The 21,415-nt window shown below is 39.5% G+C and overlaps 1 protein-coding gene across 4 annotated transcripts in view; it reads right to left on the bottom strand.

The window, feature by feature from the left end:
* FGD6 (FYVE, RhoGEF and PH domain containing 6) overlaps positions 1-21,415 on the bottom strand; it is a 115,044-nt gene that overhangs the window by 26,182 nt on the left and 67,447 nt on the right. For all 4 annotated transcript variants that reach the window (XM_044228814.1, XM_044228816.1, XM_044228817.1 and 1 more), the window contains exons 6-8: positions 19,990-20,141; positions 17,559-17,715; positions 15,517-15,604 (exon numbers count right to left, since the gene is read on the bottom strand). In XM_044228814.1, the coding sequence (XP_044084749.1) occupies positions 15,517-15,604; positions 17,559-17,715; positions 19,990-20,141 (397 nt within the window). The remainder of the gene's footprint in view (positions 1-15,516; positions 15,605-17,558; positions 17,716-19,989; positions 20,142-21,415) is intronic.

The raw sequence follows: 21,415 nt of genomic DNA, 5'->3' as shown, positions 1-21,415 counted from the left end.
TCAGAATCAATCTCCATTCAGCAGTATTAGGGAACAGGTGTAATTTCATGCATGGATTGATGAAGTCATGCTCAAAGACACAAAGGAAAACTTGGGTGTTAGTGTCAGCTATTTAAACTCAATAGATGACACACACACACACACACACACACACTGTTGAAACTCTGTACATCTTTGAGACAGTGATACAAGAACCTGTATGAGTCTAGACATGCACACTGTAAATATCCACCACTGGCAACAAGCCCTGGAGAGACACTGCGTATGAGGACATGGAGTTTCTGTGTACCATGGAATAAGTTCCATCTTGCCAGAGACCATCACTAGCAATTCAGTTCTTAAAGCAATCTGAATGCTCAAGTTGGACAGTATGCTACCAATCACATGGATAAGAAAACCACAAAAATTAACAAAATGCCCTCTTTACACTTAGATGACTTCGCTTCACCTGGAGATGGAAAATAAACTTAATCTCACTCTGACCCCACTCGGAATGCAATCCATTTATAAGCCATGTTCCGTGAGTCCAATATTTAACTTTTCTATGCAAGTGATAGGGCTAAGGAGAAAAACCTACTCCTCTTACATGTTCTTCATATCTAGGCTGTCTCCTTGATCAAAAGTGATGTTCCTTAAAGCTTCTGGTCAGGTGAAGACTGTGGAAAGGAAAGCAAATTTACCTAAGTATCAGATTCATGTCAAGTTTCTACTTTGTCTTTGACTTTTGTTCTTTAATAGAGAAGTATACCCAAGCAAACGGACATGTTTCTCTAAACCAAGAGAGCTCTGGGGAAGATGTCCTAAACCAAGAGAGCTCTGGGGAAGATGTCCGTATTAGGAAATACTGACCTCAGAATCATGGGGCTGAGCCTGATAAGCCTGAGTTTCATTTTCGTTCCCTGAGCTCAAGTTCAGCTGCTGCCTGCCATCCTGAACTTTCAGAAACAGAGTGGAAATACAAAATTGGCTGAGTGGAAAACCCACCACTAACATGTTGCAAAATCATGCTTTTAACCAAGGAGGTGCCCTATTGGCAGGGCACCCTGATACAGGATATCGTTTTGAGAACTTCCACCTTTTCCAGGAAGACAAGACCTCACTTAGTTCAGAATCACTCGGTGCCTTAACTGCAGAATGAGAAGAATGTGACCAATCGGCCTCTGAGTCAGATGGGAGGAGCACTGAAACCACCAGCTGCCCCAGTGACTGCTATAACCCAGGTGAAACCCAGGAACAGAGAAAGAGACACGCTTGTGTGAGTCATAGGGAATTCTTACTTTGTACCATTTAGAACCTAGTATCCTGGATAAGTTTCCCGAGAAACAGTGACAACACAGTAGTCATTTCGATGTGCCATATTAGACTTAACAGTATTCCATGACTTTCCTGCTTCTGCCAAACCAAACTAGGCATTTTTTAAAACTTCACTAATAAAAAATGCTTCAAATGCTGTTAAGGTTATTCATATTAAAGAAAAAAAACAGTTGACTGCAGCGAGCATGGGCACCATAAAATGTACTTTCTGGCCACCAGGTGGCATCGTTGATTAATAAAAGTTAATTAACCCTATTATCACCATTAGAAGCACAAAATTAAGCAAAATACAGCATGTGCCTCAAGAGATATGCAAGTTAACTTTGTTGTCATATATGAGGCCCAGAGTAAAAGAATAAGGCATAGCAAATACTATATCTTGTGAGAGGTCTAAGTTGCATGTATGTATATATATATATATGTAGGGTCTTAGTAAGTCTTATCACCCTGCTTACCTAATCAAAAAATACTCAACTTAAAGCAGAAAACTGTTCAGAACTACATTAACCTTTCCTAAAAATGAGTCATCTGTGGGATTCTGGGACATTAATTCAACAACAGTCTGCCAGATTCCTGGACAGCGTGCTGAGAAACGGTTGGTGGCAGGGCACAGAGGAAATGAGCATACTGGACAATAACGTTCCAAAGTCCAGAGTTTTGAATTTGAGGATGTGCCTTGCTTTGTATTCTCCACATTTCTTCTTTCCTTCTTCAATATGTAATGAGATCAGTGACACATCCAGAATTATGGGATCCAGAGAAAAGTAAGTCTAGTCAATAAGCTCCTTTGCCAAAGATTCAAATTTTAAAAGAAGCAACTAAGAACAAGCCTGACTTCTGAAACAAAGTACAGATTATGTTAAACACCAAAAATAAAGGCCAGGTGTCACGTTGCAAGACACACTGCTGCCATCTTCAAAGCAGCCTGAGGAAGTGGTCAAGAGCCCTCACTGGGAGTGAGAGGACAGATTCTTAACCATCCAGCTACCTTTAGCCACGGCACGGGACTTTGGTCATGCCCTGTAGCATTTCTGTGTGTCAACATCCTCATACGTAGAAGAAAGTAAAGCAGGGGCGCCTGGGTGGCTCAGTGAGTTAAAGCCTCTGCTTTCGGCTTGGGTCATGGTTCCAGGGTCCTGGGATTGAGCCCCGCATCGGGCTCTCTGCTCATCAGGGAAGCCTGCCTCCCTTCCTCTCTCTCTACCTGTCTCTCTGCCTACTTGTGATCTCTGTCTGTCAAATAAATAAATAAAATCTTAAAAAAAAAAAAAAAAAGGCAGACCAGACTGGAAAACTGTAATGATTAACATTAAGAAGCATATATTTTTTTAAAGATTTTATTTGTTTGTCAGAAAAAGAGAGCACAAGCAGGGAGGACAGGAGGCAGAGGGAGGAGCAGGCTCCCCACCTCACAGGGAGCCCACTACGGGACTTGATCCCAGGACCCTGCAGTCATGACTGAAGCTGAAGGCAGATGCTTAACTGACTGAGCCAGTCAGGCATCCCTATGAAGCATTTTGTTTTTTGTTTTTTGTTTTTTTAATTTTAAAATGTATTATAGGAAATTTGGAAAACTAAATAATGGAGAAAACTCAAACTATGCACATCTCTCTAAAATAACTATCATGGGGGGCGCCTGGGTGGCTCAATGGGTTAAGCCTCTGACTTCAGCTCTGGTTGTGATCTCAGGGTCTTGGAATAGAGCCATGCACGGCATCAGGCTCTCTGCTTAGCAGGGAGCCTGCTTCCCCCTCTGTCTCTGCCTGCCTCTCTGCCTACTTGTGATCTCTCTCTCTCTGTCAAGTAAATAAAGAAAATCTTTTAAAAAAAAACTATTATGATTTACTGGGCGCCTGGGTGGCTCAGTGGGTTAAGCCGCTGCCTTCGGCTCGGGTCATGATCTCAGGGTCCTGGGATCGAGTCCCGCATGGGGCTCTCTGCTCAGCGGGGAGCCTGCTTCCTCCTCTCTCTCTCTGCCTGCCTCTCTGCCTACTTGTGATCTCTCTCTATCAAATAAATAAATAAAATCTTTAAAAAAAAAATAAAAATAAAAAAATAAAAAATAACTATTATGATTTAAAAGTATTTCCTTGTTTTTATAAATTCTTGATTTTACTTAATTTTAATAACATGAAGGATTTTATAGCCCACTTAAAGTGTTCTAGCCCACATATTTCCCCCCCCACAGGAATAGCTAAACATTATCCCATGATAGGGATATATTACTCCCTACTTAGGTACCGTATTAGATTTTTAGGTCATTTTAAAGTTATCTTGTTTTGGCTATTATAAATAAGATGGGCCATATATCCCAATTTGCCCATAATGATACTGCTGTATACCTACTGCACTCTTGAAAGTTACTGGGCCTGAATAATGAACTGTGTAATCATTTTAATTATAAGTAAACTGATCAGAATCTTAATATATTTGTCTATTTCCAGAGTTCAGACTATTTCCTGATCAGTGAGAATAAAGTTTTTTTTTTTTAAATACTGATAAGCAGGGGTGCCTGGGTGGCTTAGTTGGTTAGGCGTCTGCCTTTGGCTCAGCTCATGATCTCAGTGTCCTGGGATGGAGCCCCAGGGAGTCTGCTTCTCCCTCTGCCTCTGCCTGCCCCTTTGCCTACTTGTGCTCCCTCTGCCAAATAAATAAATAAAATATTTAAATATTAAAAAAAAACACTGGTAAATATTTATCATGAGAAACCTTCCTTAAAGGGATATACCAATTTAAAATATTATAAATAAATGAGAATATCAATTTCACCAAAATGATCCAGTTATGTGTATTGTAGTTTTTTTACTGCTGATGTAGCAATAAACTGAAACCTTGTTTAATTGAGATTTATGATTCAGAGGATGACACTGTGTATTTATTATTCATTTTCTGAGGAAACTGTTTGTTTCTATGTTTAGTCCATATATCTATGGGAGTTTTAAAATTCTTAGTGAAAAAGCAATTTTTTTCATTTTTGCTACTAATATATTTTCTGATGCATGTTTATCTTTTAATTTTGATTGTATTTTAAGCCTTTATAATGTTTTTATTATTTAGAATAGTGGAAAAGTATCAATATTTTCCTTTATAATTTCTTTATTTTTCTGGGCTTAGAAAATCATTTCTCTTCCTTTCTCTATCCTTAGAGTTTGTTTTTTTTTTAATGCTTAGAGTTTTAGTAAAGAACACACTCTGTTATTTTTCCTGTTTTTACTAGAGTTTACTGCTTTATATTTAGTTTTCACTTTAATTAAGACTTTTTATTTTAAGAGCAGTTTCATATTCACAATAAAACTGGGGGAAGGAACAGAGATTTTCCACACACTTCCTGCCCCCCCAACATGCACAGCTTCTCCCATTATCAACATCCTCCACCAGAATGGTACATTTACTATAGCTGAAGACCCTCTTCTGACATTTCATTATCACCCAGAGTCCACAGTTGGGTTGTACATTCTAGACGTCTGGACAAAGATAAAATGACATACTCATCTTGATGTTATCAAACCGAGTATTTTCCCTGCCCTAAAAATCCTCTGTGCTCTGCCTATTTATATTTAGTTTTGATTTTTAGTGTATCTACTGACATATGAATCTTAACTTTTTCAAATTTTAATAGGTTAGTCAATAAACAGTCTTTTTTTTCTTTCTTACCGTCTTACACTTCCTACTTTGTCATACATTAGATTCTTATAAACAGGGTGTTTTTAAAGTCACCTCCCTATTCTAATAATAGAATAAAAATTATTATTTTTCAATCAATAGTACTATGCATTTTTAATTGTTGATGTTTTATTTATCTGTTTTGTCAGAAGGAGAGAGAGTGCACAAATGCACAAGCAGGGGGAGCAGCAGGCAGAGGGAGAAGCAGACTCTTCACTGAACAAGGTGCCTGATGTGTGACTTGATCCCGAGGATCACGACCTGAGCCGAAGGCTGAGGCGTAACTGACTGAGCCACCCGGGTATCCCAGGAAAAGGTTTCCCTCTCATAAAGCTTCTATATCCTAGCAGGAAAGGACACAATTATTATTGTATTTACTACGTGGTCATCACCAAGCAGGTCACTTAGACTGGGTCAGACTCAGTCTTGGCATAGTCAAGCCCCACTTAAGGAAGTTCTTATCCATATTTGGTTCTTACCACCTCTTTGTTGGTAAACAAAGAGCAAATTTAGGTTTAGGGAGATAAGTATATTTTATTTTACTCCCCAAAGAACAGACAAGAGAAGAATAAAGCAAATATAAACACCAAAGTGAATTCAAATTTGACTGAATATCAGCGTTTCCTCAAGTGGAAACATCAGTTCCTGATGCAAGCCCATGACTCTGACAAACACTTAAGAGGAAAACTCTTCAGCAACACTGTCAGCTTGCTAGATCTTTAGCGAGGCAAGTCCCAGCAACAGAGGCATTCAGCTACATGCAGGGAATCTGAGTTAATTGTACAAAGAGAATTGGGAAAAGAACGGCTTTGTAGGCATGCCTATGGGTATGATTCTGGGGATCGGCAGCCCCGGATAGGCAAAACACACACACAAAATAATATTTTCACTAACTTCTAAGTGGAATACAGAATTTCCTTACATTATGAATGTAGGGAACAAACCAGCATATCATCAATGATATCAGTGACTTTACCACCAGAGAAGGCATACATTTTTTTATATCACATTATAGATGTTGCAGATTTCTCAAAAATTTGTTTACCATCACCACTATATCTAAGTCATGGGAGTTTTTAGATCCACCACCGGATCTTCTAATTTAATACATTACTAAAGCAGCCCATGTATTACTATGTAATACTTTCAAACTATTTTAATAACTGCATTTCAGGCCAACTGGTTTCCATTTAGTCTTAAGTATTTTATCCTGTTACTTAAAAAATTATTCTAAGGGATCCATAGGCCTCTCCAGATTGCCACGGGATCGAGGCACAAAAAAGGTTAAGAACCAGTTGGGGGAACCAGATAGTGGGTATTAGAAAGGGCATCGATTGCATGGAACACTGGGTGTGGTGCAAAAAACAATGAATACTGTTACACTGAAAAGAAATTAAAAAAAAAGAAAAAAGAAAAAAAAAGGTTAAGAACCTCTGTTCTATAGAGAAAGTGAGATTACATTTTAAAGGTATAACTGAATAGATCAGGCAGATAAGACATGCTTATATCCTAAAGTCTTTCCATAGTATTAAATATTTCCAAAGCACCAAAATATTTCATGGATATAATTTATTAATCAGCAGGGAGTCTGCTTCCCCTTCTGCCCCTACCGCCCTTTGTGCCTACTTGCTCTTGCTTTCTCTCCCTCTCTCGCAAAAATAAATAAAAAGTATTTGAAAAAATTAATTGCAACAGAAACAAGAGCTCACCTAATAACAAAGGGAATTCTGAGTATCATCACCCTCCCATGTCACATGGATGGAACTGGCTTACATCGGGGTCTTTGGGTTCTTCAGAAAAGAAATTCCTTGGCTGGGGCTTGGGACAGCCCTACCTTCCACCAAGTTCTGCCCTAGGGAAAGTGTTAGGATGACTTTTGCTATAGACAATTAGCTCTGGTTTAGAAAACAAATACTTACTACAGCACAAGTTTCATTTTTCAGTAAGGATTTTTTAAAAAGTCATACACTAATGATTCTGACCTTTTCTTGAATCTTATTAGTCCATTCACAGCTCAAATTAATAGCTTCAGAACACTCTAACAGATGTTTTTAATATCCCATTTTCTACCAACATGGGAAATCCTGGATTTCTAAAACCTAGAGGGAGTTAATACCATCCCAAACTGAAGGCAAAGATTACAGGAAAAGTAATATAATATGTCGTTAGTCACTTATAACATAAATATTTTGAACAAGATCAAAGAAAACTACCTGATCCAAATTTAATCAAAGTTCAAAGGACTGTTTTCCCCCCTAAATATAGAAATGGAAAAGATATTTCAGAGGAATTTTTAAATTATGTTTTTCATTTTATTTTCTCGACATGATCCTTACTGGTTCAATTTTTTCCAACACCAGTGTATAACTTTCCACAAATAAAAGCGTTTTTTTGTTGTTGAAAAAATTTATCCTGCCTATAACATAGAGATAAAAAAGATCTAAAGATCTATGCTAGTCATCTCTGGATGGCAGAAGATAAAGAAGGACTCTGTTTTTATACTACTTATATATTTTTTAAAAGGCACGAAAGATCCCTTTAAAGAAAAAAGGTGACCCTTATAAAAACAAATCCTCAAAATATACTCACTCAAGCAAGTGATGAGATCAGTTTAATTTTCAGGACTTAAGAAGAGGAAGGAAAAAGGCTTTGGTGGAACTTTGAGTGCTTGGGTGTGGCCCTAAAGAGGACGACTACATGAGCACCTTTGGTGTTTGCCAGTGTATACAGGTGTCCAGCTCAAGGTCAGCCCATGTGGTGATTAATGAAAGAAAGAATCTGGCCTTGCGGACAGGTTTCAGGAGAGAGTAAAAAAAACACTTAAAAAAAAAAATGATTTTATTTATTTATTTGACAGAGAAGAGAGTGTGCACACAAGCAGGGAGAGAAGCAGGCAGAAGGAGAGGGAAAAGCAGAGCCCCCCACAGAGCAGAGAGCCCGTTATGGGCCTCTATCCTAGAACCCTGGGATCATAACCTGAGCTGAAGGCAGATGCTTAACTTACTGAGCCACACCAGTGTGCTATAAAAACTACATTTAAGCTACATTTAAAACATTGCATTAGGGGCACCTGGGTGGCTTAATCAGTCAAGCGTCTGCCTTCGGCTCAGGTCATGATCCCAGGATATTGGGATCAAGCCCTGTGTCAGGCTTTCTATTCAGTGGAGAGCCTACTTCTCTCTCTTCCTGCTACTCTGCCTACCCATCCTCGCTGTCAAATAAATAAACTATTAAAAAAGAAAGAAAGAAAGAAAGAAAACTACTACAGCTAGAACAAAAGAAAACAAGGTTTGGGAAATTCTAGGTTATAACCTATGGCCCTCATAGTGAATAATAAGGTTCCCCCTACCCCCGTAAATTAAGACTTTTATTTTTCTTAGAGTGATTTTATGTTCACAGCAAAACTGAGAGGAAGGCATAGAGATTTCCCATATACCCCCTTCCCAAGATTTGCACAGCTTTCCCCACTATCAATATCTCCCACCAGAGTGGTATATTTGTGATAATGGATAACACAACACAACCCCCTCAAAGCCCATGGTTTACATTACGGTTTACTCTTGGTGTTGTACATTCTTTGGGTTTAGACAAATGACACGTATCTCCCATTATGGTAGGGAGAGTAAGTTTTCAACCTTCCCAATAAGCAGAATAAAAGAAGGTCTGTGAGACAACAGAAAAAAATATATATTGGCCTCTGCTCCCAATTCCTGGTGTAGAGCTCCTAAAACCCTTGGAATTTTGTAAGTGATAAGAGCAGGAGGAGCACCTTTTGTCCTAACGTTTGGCCTTTGACCCTAGCTCTGACAGAACTAAATCTCAGGGAACTTCTTAGGCGATAGGAATGCCTTTTGTTCTAATGAGGCGACTCTGGGTGGGCTCCTGAATCGCTCCCAGGTAAGGGCTGGTCACCAGAAAGATCAAGCCATGATTACAAACTTGCAACTTTTAGCCCCATTCTCCACTCCACGGGAAGGGGAGAGGACTAGAAGTGGAGTTAATGCTGGATCATGACCATGTGATGGAGCCTCCATAAACGTCCCAAGTACACAGTTTAGAGCTTCTGGTTGCTGAACATATGGAGGTGCGGGGAGACTGGTGTTCAGAGAGGGTGGAGACGCTCCCAGATCTCCTCCATATACCTTGCCCTATGTATCTCTTCCATCTAGATGTTCACTTGTAACCTTCATCCTATCCTTTTGTGATGAGCCAGAAAATGCAAGTAACTGTTACTGTGAGTTCTATGAGCCATTCTAGCAAATTATCAAACCCAAGGAAGGGATCAGGAGAGCCCAGATTTATAGCTGGTTGATCAGAAATTACAGGGGACAGACTGGGACTTATGAATGGCATATGAAGTTTGCAGGGGGGCAGTCGTGGGACTGAGCCCTTAACTCCCTAGAGCCCGACACTATTTCCAGGTAGATCATGGTAGAATTGAATCAAATTGTAGGATACCTTGCTGGTGTCAAAGAGAACTGCCTGGTGTGGGATGACAAAACTAAACATCTGGTTTCAGTACTGTGAGAACGATGGTGCTTTGTGAGTAAAAAGGAAACACGGAAGGAGTATGTTTTTTCCTTTTAGTGTCCTTGGAAAAGCGATGAAGGGACAATGTGCCAGGCTACATGGGGGTGGTGGCGGTGATAAGAGGTAGCACAACCAGGGCGCCTGGGTGGCTCAGTTGGTTAAGCGACTGTCTTTGGCTCAGGTCATGATCCCAGAGCCCTGGGATCAAGCCCCACATTGGGCTCCCTGTTCAGTGGGGAGCCTGCTTCTCCCTCTCCCTCTGCTGCTCTGCCTGCTTGTGCTCTCTCACTCTCCCTGTCAAATAAAATCTTAAAAAAAAAAAAAAAAAGGTTAGCTAAACCAGAAGGAAGATACTGCCACAATCTGGCTTGAGTTTAAAAAGGCGGGTTAGGGGGCACCTGGGTGGCTCAGTGGGTTGGGCCTCTGCCTTTGGCTCAGGTCATGGTCTCAGGGTCCTGGGATCAAGCCCCGCATTGGGCTCTCTGCTCAGCGGGGAGCCTGCTTCCCTTCCTCTCTCTCTCTGCCTGCCTGTGACCTCTGTCTGCCAAATAAATAAAAAATAAATCTTTAAAAAGGCGGGTCTAGAACATAACGAGGGAAATGGAAAGAGCAGGAAGTAGAGGCAGGGAAAAACTTGTGGGCGGGTACCATAACAGAGGAACAAGGAGGAAAAGGAAGCATTTCAGAGTCCTTTCCACAATTTTGTGCCTGAGTAACTGGTAGAGTGTTTTTAACTCTTAACAATTTATTGACCCATTCATCCATCAAACATTCAGGGGATTCTCAACCTTGTGAAAAGGAACACCGTTTAATTCCCTAAGCCTTCCAGCTCAGTGGAGTCCCGGTTATGGGCCAGAATCCATGCCAGGCCCAGAGTCAGGATAATACAGTCTCAACACTGAAGTGATGAGGAAGGACACAAGCAGAGGTTAAGAAATCAATGCTGCTCCCATTAACAGCACCTGTTTCCTTCTGCTGCTTTTTCGTTGTTGCCACAAGACTCTAATTCGAACTAGGTTCTGGGCCCTGGGCAGATTTCAAGGTCTGGCTAGATCCATTTGCCTTGAATGGCCAATATAAAGGTAAAATTTATGAGGTTTTCTACTTAAGTAAATTACTTACTTTATTTTACCTTCTTTAAAAAGATAATTCTAGGGGCACCTGGGTGGCTGAGTGGGTTGAGCTGCTGTCTCCGGCTCGGATCATGATCTCAGGGTCCTGGAATAGAGCCCCATGCTGGGTTCTCTGCTCAGCGGGGAGCATGCTTCCCCCCTCTATCTCTGCCTGCCTCTTTGCCTACTTGTGATCTCTGTCAAATAAATAAATAAAATCTTAAAAAAAAATTCTCATTTTAAGCATCAACATATGCATTTTCTTTAATCCTATTTTAGGTTGAGCTTAAAAAAGTACTACCAGGATTTAGCTGGACGTGTTTTTTACTAATGAAAGCCTAAGTAGAATTCCAATTGAAGCCCAAATTATGTCCTGGGGAAAAAACATTGCTCAAGACAATAGGATGGTTGTCTGACTAGTAGGGGCAGGTTCCTGTATCTGGGAATTTCCATTCACCTTTCTCTAAAAGGATTCCAGAAGAAACTATCCTAGTTTATCTATACTTCATCTCTACATTTTTCAAATCTTTCCCTCTTAAGAAACCAAGATAGGCACAAATCTACACTGAGTTAGGCAGGGATTCTTCCCCTTGTCTGCCTAAAACTCATTAATAAATCAAAGTTGTCAAAAGTTGCCCCAAATGGTCTCGCTGTTCCTCTCTGCTCATATATATTCTGTGCACTTGGAATTACTCCAAATTCTAGGATGAGAAAGTGGAGGGAAGGAAAGAAAGAAAGAAAAAAGAAAGGGAAAGAAAGAAAAGTATCCCACAGGCTGTTCAGAAGATTAAAACACTGAGCGTGTTTATCCAAAGATGAGGACCCAGTTAACTATCATGTTTAAATAGATACAAACTTAGAGACTTAAAATCCAACTTCTAAAAATTTAAGTGCATAGACCAAGGGCACTTGATAGCAACTGTAGAATTATCTTGCAAAGTAGGGAGCAATCAGACCATCACAAAAATGAGTACTGGAAAATCAGAATTTTAAATAAAAATATAAAACAAAACCATAGTATCACAACCTCCATATGTCTTTAGTTTTATATGACCATACATACACTTCAATCAATACCTTTTGTTTAGTCTTGGGAAGAACATTTCAACCTCTCTGAATAAGAAGACATCATCTCTGAAATTCCCTATCTCAATGTTGTCCTTCAGGCTAAAGACTTTTTGGTCAATGGGATGTTTCATTGTTTATTTGTTTTTATTTTTTTTTAAGATTTTATTTATTCATTTGAGAGAGCAAGAGAAAGAGAGAGAGAGAGTAAGAGAGCACAAGCAGGGGGAGCAGCAGGCAGAGGGAGAGGGAGAAGCAGGCTCCCCAAGGAGCAGGGAGCCTGACGTGGGGCTCGACCCCAGGACCCCGCAATCATGACCTGAGCCAACGGCAGACACTTAACCAACTGAGTCATCCAGGTGCCCCTAATGGGATATTTTAAATGTAACTTAAAAGCCGCCAAAATTATTTCCTGATTGGCTTCCAAGGTAACCAAAACTGACCCAGATAAATTGGGGTGCAACGAATTGTTGGTAAAGACTCACTCTTGGACCTCAAGGCGTTTATAATCAAATTAGGGAATGACTATTTAAATTAGAAAAATATGAGCAAATTCACAAAGCACTGAATATAGCAGTCCCCCCTTCTCTGTAATTCCACTTTCTATGGTTTCAGTTATACCAAGTTAACTGCTATGCGAATGGAGACAAACGATCCTCCTTACATGTCACAGAAGGTCGAAGGCAGCCTAAGGATACATAGTGCCTCTTGTCACTCACCTAACTTCTCATCACATAGGCATTTTATCATCTCACATCATCACAAGGGGGGAACCATAGTACGATAAGATATTTCGAGAGAGAGAGAGAGAGAGAGAGAGAGAGAGAGAGAGAGAGAGCACATTCACTTAATTTTTATTTTAGTATACATACATATGTATATATGTGTGTATATAATAGTATAATTATTCAATAATCATATACATACATATGTATATATATGTATATATACATACACACATACATATATATGTAGATATATATAGTATTTTTATGTGATTATTGTTATTAATCTTACTGTGAATAACTTATAAATTAAATTCTATCAAAGGTATGTACGTAGGGGGAAAAAACAAGAATATGCACAGCATGTGGTACTATCCATGGTTTTGGGCATCTACTGGTGGTCTTGGGATGTATCCCTACAAATAAGGGGGAGCTACTGTAAATATTTGCTAGGTCACATGGCACTAATAGTAAAGGTCAAGGAAGACTGGTGGAGTAATGAGAGATGGTTTCAAAAGCAAGGTGGGATTTCAGGCCAGGCTTAAAGGAAAGAAGAATTTGAATCAATGGAAGAAAAGGCAATGGATGAAGAACACGAGGTCTATGTTATTATTTTTTTTTTTTAAAGATTTTATTTATTTATTTGACAGAGAGAGATCACAAGCAGGCAGAGAGAGAAAGGAGGAAGCAGGCTCCCTGCTGAGCAGAGAGCCCGATGCGGGCCTCGATCCAGGACCCTGAGATCATGACCTGAGCCGAAGGCAGCGGCTTAACCCACTGAGCCACCCAGGCGCCCCTATGTTATTTCTTTACAAAGTCTATGTTCTTTCTTTAACTTCAATCCTGACTCTGTAACTTGAACAATCCATTTATCACCAGTACCCTTCAGTAAATCCACAATCACAGAAGGTCTACCAAACACAAATAAATAATGGAGATTTTCCAACTTAAAGAAGGGGTAAATGGCTTTAGGATTAAAGAAGAGGCAGCCCAAAACTAAAACAACCCCAAGCTTACGTTATGTTTCTATCATAAAAGACATGAAATCAGTTCTCTTAAAAAAGAAATTTTTAAAACTTGCTTTTGCTACTTCATCATTTCTCAGTTAAAACCAACCTCTTCATGAATCCTAAATTAAATGTAAGTGTGACTTTTTACTTAGATCAGTCATAGTGTGGGAGGAAAATTTCAGAGTTCTCCATCCTTCTCTCATTTGAAACCACTGTACTCTTTTGCCACTAAAAACAGTATTCATTCCGCAGCTGTAGAAATAGCCTAAGCCATTTGATAGCTTCATTTATGATACAGCACTGAACTTATCTAGCAAAAACACAACACATGCATCGGTGCTTCCTTTTGTCCTGTGTATTCTAAATCTCTGCCAAAAGCAGAGGAAAGAAAGTACAAATGGACAGGATATCCTCAAATTATTTGATTTGCCTTATGTCATTCCAGAGAAAAATCTATTGTGTAATTCACAGTTAGAAATTCAAAGTAAACACTTGAAACACCTAGGGTAGTCAGGTCCTGATGCTGAAGCTGGGCCTTCTTCAAGAGCACTTTGTCTTTTAAAAGGCACCCTAGAAAGGCTTTGCCTAAAGGAATTCTTTCTAGCATTCACCTACTCAATCCAACATAGTTCTTGGCTTATGAGAAAGGAGAATGCACACCATTTTTTAACAATACCAATAGGAACCAAGTAGTGCTTGCTTCGGCAGCACATATACTAAAATAGGAACCAAGTACCTAAAAATCTATTTACATGATAAAATTAGTACAGATTAATTTAAAGTTGAGATAGCATTTTGATATTCTCAATCATTGTGACACAATTCTTTTTATTTATTTATTTTAAAGCACGAGAGAGAGAGCAGGGGAAGGGGCAGAGGGAGAGAGAGAATCTTAAGCAGAGTCTGAGCTGAGCAGGGCTCAACGTTGGCCTCAATCTGACCCTGAGATCATGACCTGAGTTGAAAGCAAGAGACACTTGTTAAGACACTTAACCGAATGAGCCACTCAGGTGCCCCATTTTGATATAATTCTTTTTTTTTTTTTTAAAGATTTTATTTATTTATTTGTCAGAGAGAGAGGAGAGAGAGAGTAAAGCAGGGGGAGCAGCAGGCAGAGGGAGAAGCAGACTCCCTGCTGAGCAAGGAGCCGGATGTGGGACTCAATCCCAGAATGCTAAGATCGTGACCTGAGCCAAAGGTAGATGGTTAAGGATCTGTCTTTTGTATGTATGTCTATTAATTCGCTGTACATCCACTATAGTTCAGCAAATACTCCAAGGACCTGGTAGCATGTGTTGGATACCAGACGTGATGTGAAACTGTACTAGCTTTGCTGTGATGCCAAACACTTATCTCTATAAGTCTGTTATTACATCTATGTAAATAATAATGTGATATATGCATGGCTATGGTGAAGACTTGGGAGAGCCAATGACTATATCCCTGAGCACGGTATATGCCTTCACTCAACTCATAGCCTTCCCCTCATCTTCATTTTTTCATTATTATAGCAGCAAGCCAGATAGATATGGCCCTGTAATCTGGAAGCTTACAGTCTAGTAGAAGATACAGACAATAGAGTAATGATGATGATGATAAGGGTATGACTACTAATAATAGCAGCTGATACTGATTTAGAACTTACTATGACCAAAGCACTAGTCTAAGCACATAGCTCATTAACCAGTCCTTACACCTTGTGAGAATAGTGACCAGGACAACAACAGTTGCTATACAAATATGTGGGAGTGACTCCCTAAAACTCATTCTGGAGTGGTTGGGAAAGGACATTCTTGGGATTGATACTATTAATCAGGTAAAATGATGCAGGGATAGGGGGTTGGGAGGGCACAATGTACACGTAGGAATGCCCAGAGCAGAGAATGCATGCAGGGACGATCAAAGAACCAAGAGCAATGCAGTTCCAGCTGTAATCAATCTATAAATGCATGTTACTACATGTTATATATGCAATCTATAAATGTGTGTATTGGATAAGGAGTTATTGGCATGTTAGAAAGAGGTGTTCTTAGGAGAGGGCGAATTTCATGAAAACAACATCAGCTGGTCAGCTGGCAAACTGCGGAAGAGGCGCACCTGTCAGCAGCAGCTTGTACTGGGGGATCCGCTGAACCGGCTTGAGCAGGTAGTGCTTGAGGGCCAGGTTAGCACAGCGTGGGCTCATCTGAAAGGAAAACATATCCAAAGTAAACACAAGCGTTCTTTTAAGGAGCAAGGGATCCAGATGCACGTGCCCAGGAAACCAAACTTTAGAAAGCCAACAACTCCAGGAGGGGACTCACCAGCTAGCCCACCTCTCCTGCGGGGGTGAGGGGGGAGAAGGGGGGGCGGGGTGTGGTCTCTGGAGTCAGCGGCTCACTCCCATATACAGGGGTGGCTGCAGCCCCGTGCTCCAGGTCAGTGAGGGCCCACCATACTTGGGCCACCAAGTGGCCACTTGGGCAAGTATGTGCCAATGTATTCACAAGCATAAGCAAACCCCAAAGAATTGCATGGTCCTCAAGATAAGGCAGAAGACATAAAGCTACTGGGAACCGGCTTCAAATAATAAGCAGTGCCTACGGTCAGTAGACCCATGATAACAACTGGTGGTAGTGGGGAGCACTGCAGAAATTAAAGATAGCCTGAAAAGCAGCCCTGCTAAGCACATGATTTCCAGTAAGCCGGGTGGATGTAAAATTTCTTTCTCAGACGAATGGCTCTAAAAAACAGCTCCCAAATCAGTCTATAGAGAGACTTGATTTCAGAGCCATTTTGACTTGACCAAAAGGACATTTGATTTCGCCTTTAAAGCTCTTTTCCTTAATATGTAAAACAGACACTTCTGCCCAATCCTGGGCTTTGCAGACATTCTCCGACACAAGACCGTACTGTTTGGTGGCATCAAAATGGCCGAGTGAAAACATCGCTTCATCCTAACATGTTCTGTACTTGTACTTCCTCCACAGCTCAGGTGCGTGGGCAAGGGTTTTCTTAGATTTGCTCAGATCATTTCTGCTTTTTCTAAATATGTACCTCTCGGGTCTGGTACACAGACTAATTAGAAAGTTATAATGATACTGCATTTAAGAAAGCATCTACCATGCAAGCATCATTAACCAAGACAGCTAATTTTCCCATCTTATGTTTTCTTTTGCTGCCAAGGCAACGGAACAACGCACTGGACGCTGATGAAAACCTGGGTCAATGATCAGTTGCCATAGCTATAGAAATCACACTTCCTTTCTTAACAGCATGAAGACATCAGAGGAGAGGAAAAGAAAAAACAGGAAAAAACAACAAATGATTTTAAGTTTAATTATGTGTTTAATGTAAAAGTAAGAATCAGGAATATCATAATACTTCTAAAACTTCTTTAGTTTTAGGTGACTGGAATTCGCTGGTTTTTGCTTTTTGTTTTTTTAAGTTACAAAAGAGAGAAATGAGTATTAATACACAATAATTCACATTTTATCCAAGATTGGGGGAAGGACTTAAATAAAATTTTAGTTAAAACTAATTTTTAGGAGATGCTTTTTATAAAAATGTCATTAATTTTTCTTAACTTTGACACTGAACCTGTGTTATTTATCTAAAGGGAAACAAATTACATTTCCCATCCTTTACTGTAGATCAGTTGTTAGAAGAATAAAAGGAATGATTGAGTTAAAAATAAGAAATGTTCCTAGAGTAGTCAAATTCAGAGACAGAAGGTAGAATGGTGGTCACCAGGGCCGGGGGAGGGGAGAATGAGGCATTGTTTTAGCCATAGTTTCAGTTCTGTAATGTTAAGATGAAGAGAGCTGTAGAGATTGGTTGCAAAACAATGTGAAGGTACTTAACACTACCAAACTATATACTTAAAAAATGGTTAAGATGATTAAGTTTTATTTTATGTGTATTTCCCCACAATTCAAAAAAAAGGAGACCTACCAGCATATTCTAGCATGCAATCATAGATTTTTCAAAATTAAATCTTGTACACACTTTCTCACCTTTTCATTTATTCAATCTCCTCTTTGACTTTGAAGGGATTATATTTTAATGTCTTTTTTGTTTTTAATGACTGCAAATTATTACAGGTTTAAAAACAACAAAGAAAGAAAGAAGCATTCAACACTATATGGGAGCAAAAATACCTCAAAATCTCTAACAACAGCAGCAAAAGCTGGGTTCTTCTTGCACTGCTCATCCAGCAAAGCTATATTTTTATCAAATTCTTTGATGTACGTGGAATACATTTTTAGATATGGTCCCTTCTTTACAAAGATATCAGCAATTCTATGTTGTTCAGTCCTAAGATAGAGAAGAGATACGCAAAAACAGAGAGAGTCATAGATGCATCCAGAACATATCTAGCATCCAGTGAGAGTCCCCTGTCTGAGCCATTGGCGTGCCCTCTTTGCTCTTCTTGTAAGACATCTCCTATTCTTAAATGCCTATTCTTCACCATTCCCACTGCCACTATCACATGTTGCTTGGATTTTGCCAACCCTCTGACTGGTCTCCCCATTTCTACCATCTCATCCTTCTGTGCAGTGAGAGAGTCTAAAAATGTGTATTACACCATGTGACTTCCAACAGCCTCCTACAGGACTCAGCAGGAAAACAAACTCCTTCCCTTGGCTTACAAAGCTCCATTGGTCCTGCTGCTGCCTACTCTTCTGACTCATTTCACACTTCTCTCCTTTCTCAGTCCTCCCCATACACACTGGCCTTCTTTATAGTCCTTTGACATATGGACTCATTCCCACTCTGCACACTTTTAGTAATGGCTTTGCATGCCTGGAAATAGGAAACCCCGGCCAGCTCCTTCTTTTCATTCAGATGTCCCGTTAAAGGGCTCTGCCTTTCCAGAGGGCCTTGCTTGGCCACCCAATCTTCACTTGCCAGCACATCATCTTATTTTACATCTTTCCAGATCAGAAATTGCTTTTATCTAGTGTTTCTTGTCCATTTTTCTGGTTCTCCCCTTACTAAAATGTCTACTCCATGCAGGCAAGAGCCTTATCTATTTTGTGCAACGTGATATTCGTGCCAAGCTTAGAGCCCTGACCAGCACACCGTAGATAACTCAAAACCTTGTTGAAGGCAGAAACGAAGTATTTCAACAGTTATTAAAAGCCAATATAAAAATAAAAGTTATTTTAGAAAGCATACTAAAACCAAAGAGTATGTCTTAACTTGAAGGCCCCTGAGAGAAAAATATTTTAGTTAGTAGAAAATATCTTATCCAAGGGTAAGAAGAGTTTTGTGCTAGTAAGTGTAGTTTTTCCCATAATTATTGTTTTAGCTGTCCCTTTCATCAGTTAGTCTGTTTCTAAGGAATGCTTTATACTTTACCGCAGAACATCTATCGATCTAAACTTGAGAAAATTTTCAGCACAAGCAAAAAATAAATTTAAACCTCCTTTAACACCTGCTTACATAAGTATGCATATCCTTTAAAGGCAACTAAGTAATTTTAAAGATAATTTTTATAAGAATGACAAAGTATTTATACGAATATTCTTTGTAATTATATTTTATTTCTATCATGACTTTAAAAAATACCTTTTAGTCATTCCTCAGTCCTTAACCCTGAGTTATTTTACACTTAGGCTGCAGCTAGGAATTAATTACTCATCTAACATATTTTCCCAACATGCAGAGGCATGCTATTTCCAAAACAGACAAGAAATATTTTTCTGGAAAAGAAAACTTACAAGGAAATTTTGATCATGAAAGTAGGTGATATTATTTTGTTACTCTAATCATTTGGGGTTCCCCAGGGACAGGAAGTTCAAAACCCCTAGAACAAATTTTCTACATATTTCCAAAGGTGTCACCAATGTGTCTGCTTACTTTCTATAATCCAAAGAAGCAGTTAACCAGTCTTTTCCAGTTTGGAAATCTATAGCCTAGATGGTATCATACACATGTAAATTTTCTAAACCACACAAACCTATTACCTCAGTGAATGGTTGCTTTTCCAAAATGTAAAGAAAAATTCATGATATTCCAGAAAAGATAACAAAGCATTTAAAAACATTTCAGTGTGAATATATCAAGTAAACTCCCTCAATCTCAAAAACCTTGATCATCAAAGGTCACCTACAGAAAAGTTAAATTGGCTGAATATATGGACCCTTCTTGTTTTCGAGGCAGTATTACCAAAGAATTTAAACATTCCTAGAATTGAGTTCAGGGCATCAAGGTTGTGAATTCTGGCCATCTAAAATGACCAATCTAGGGGGGCCTAGGTGGCTCTGTCAGTTAAATGTCTGTCTTCACTCAGGTCATGCTTCTGGGTCCTGGGATCCAGCCCCAGGTCTGGGAGTCTGCTTCTTCCTTTGCCCTTCTCCCATCCTCCCTCTCTCCCCAGCCCCTCTCTTTCTCTTGCTTGCTCTCTGTCAAATAAATAAAATCTTGGGCTGGGGGGGAAGACCAATTTACAGGTAGCTGTCAAGAAAATTCAATACATTGAAACAACTCAATGTAAGGAACACCCCCTCTCTGCCACATGCAGGGCCCCTATTATGCCTTCATTGAAAAGAGGGACTCTGGGAAAGCTAGTCAGTCCATTTTTACCAGTTTGACATCCTTTCCTCCAGTTCCTTCAGGAGATCCCGGTTGAGCTCATAGAGCTGAGGCAAGTAGTACAGGATCTGATTTAGGATCCGGTCCTCAATCACGGGTTTCCCAAGTTGCCTGGAAGCATGGGCCACTGCATCTCGGAAATCCTATTACAGTTGAGAGAAGAAAAATAACATACACAGACATATAATTGACACAAAGCGTCCCCTCCGCCCCGGTGCTTCTCTTTAATACAACATAAATCACAAACTATTTTCCATGTAGAATTACAAATCGAAAGTGCCACTTCATTGTCTCCACTTAGCTAGACAAAAACAAACAAAACAAACAACCCACCACAATAAAGTGGCTAGGGTAGATATTTGGTTTTAAAACAGTCTGTATAGTATTTCTCTTAAATCTTTTGATCTCCAAACTTTGTAATTATATTAAAGGGTATCTGGAAATTGGATTGCAACTCTTAGTTGCCTTTAAACTTATTCCCATAGTGCTATATGAACACAGTCGATTCATTTTAAGAGTCCCCAAGAGATCTTACTTAATTTTATTCTGGAAAGTCCCTTTGTTCACTTTCAGTAATTATTTCCCAACAACAAGAACATTCTAGGTAAGGCGCATGGAGGAGACCATCACATTCTTGATAATTAGAGAATACTGGATCCAGTATTACAGGGTATCTTGGGCTAGCCTCATTTCCCTCATCTGTTCAGTGGGTTTGGAGACTTGCATATCACACATCATCAGGTAACACACTTAACGCTTTTTGTAACATGTGTGGCACACAGAATCAAAAAAATATTTTCACTGTGGACCTTAAACTCTCCTCTCCCTCCTACTGACTTCTCAGTAAATTCACCAGGATTTACAGTTTCCACAATATAAAAAATATTCTCCTTGTATATTCTCTTCTGTCAACTTTTCCCTAGAAAATTATTTACATACCACGTTTTAAGACAAGTCCACATCATTCCATTCCGTCAACCCAGAGGACTTGGGAAGGGTGGTGGTGTCTGAGATCCTAATTGTCTGGTTTCACCCTATCTTGAGGCCCACCCTCTGGGGATAAGTAAAACAATAGTGGAATCTGTTCCAAAGTCCTAAGGACTCAAAAACAGAGACTGTTCCTTCTCAGAAACAGCAGGTTTAATTAAAACCTTAAAGCAAAGGCTGGGTAAAACAGATTCTCTACTAGGCTTCATCTTCCTTTATGTTTATTTCAAATAACGTTCCCTTCAGGGATTCAATGGGCAAATGAAATAGACAAAAAAATACAGATTTCTCCTCTGATCCCTTCCAACACACATATATTAATCATAGGCAATTCTCATGCTTCTTGTGAAAGACAAAAATCTTGTGTAAAATTTTTAAAGTACATGAAAGGATTCCTTTCCTCAAGGATGGTCATTTCAGATAATTCAAA

Source organism: Neovison vison, chromosome 12, assembly GCF_020171115.1.
Source record: "Neovison vison isolate M4711 chromosome 12, ASM_NN_V1, whole genome shotgun sequence".
Lineage (NCBI taxonomy): Eukaryota > Metazoa > Chordata > Mammalia > Carnivora > Mustelidae > Neogale > Neogale vison.
This window is presented reverse-complemented; position numbering and strand designations above follow the sequence as displayed.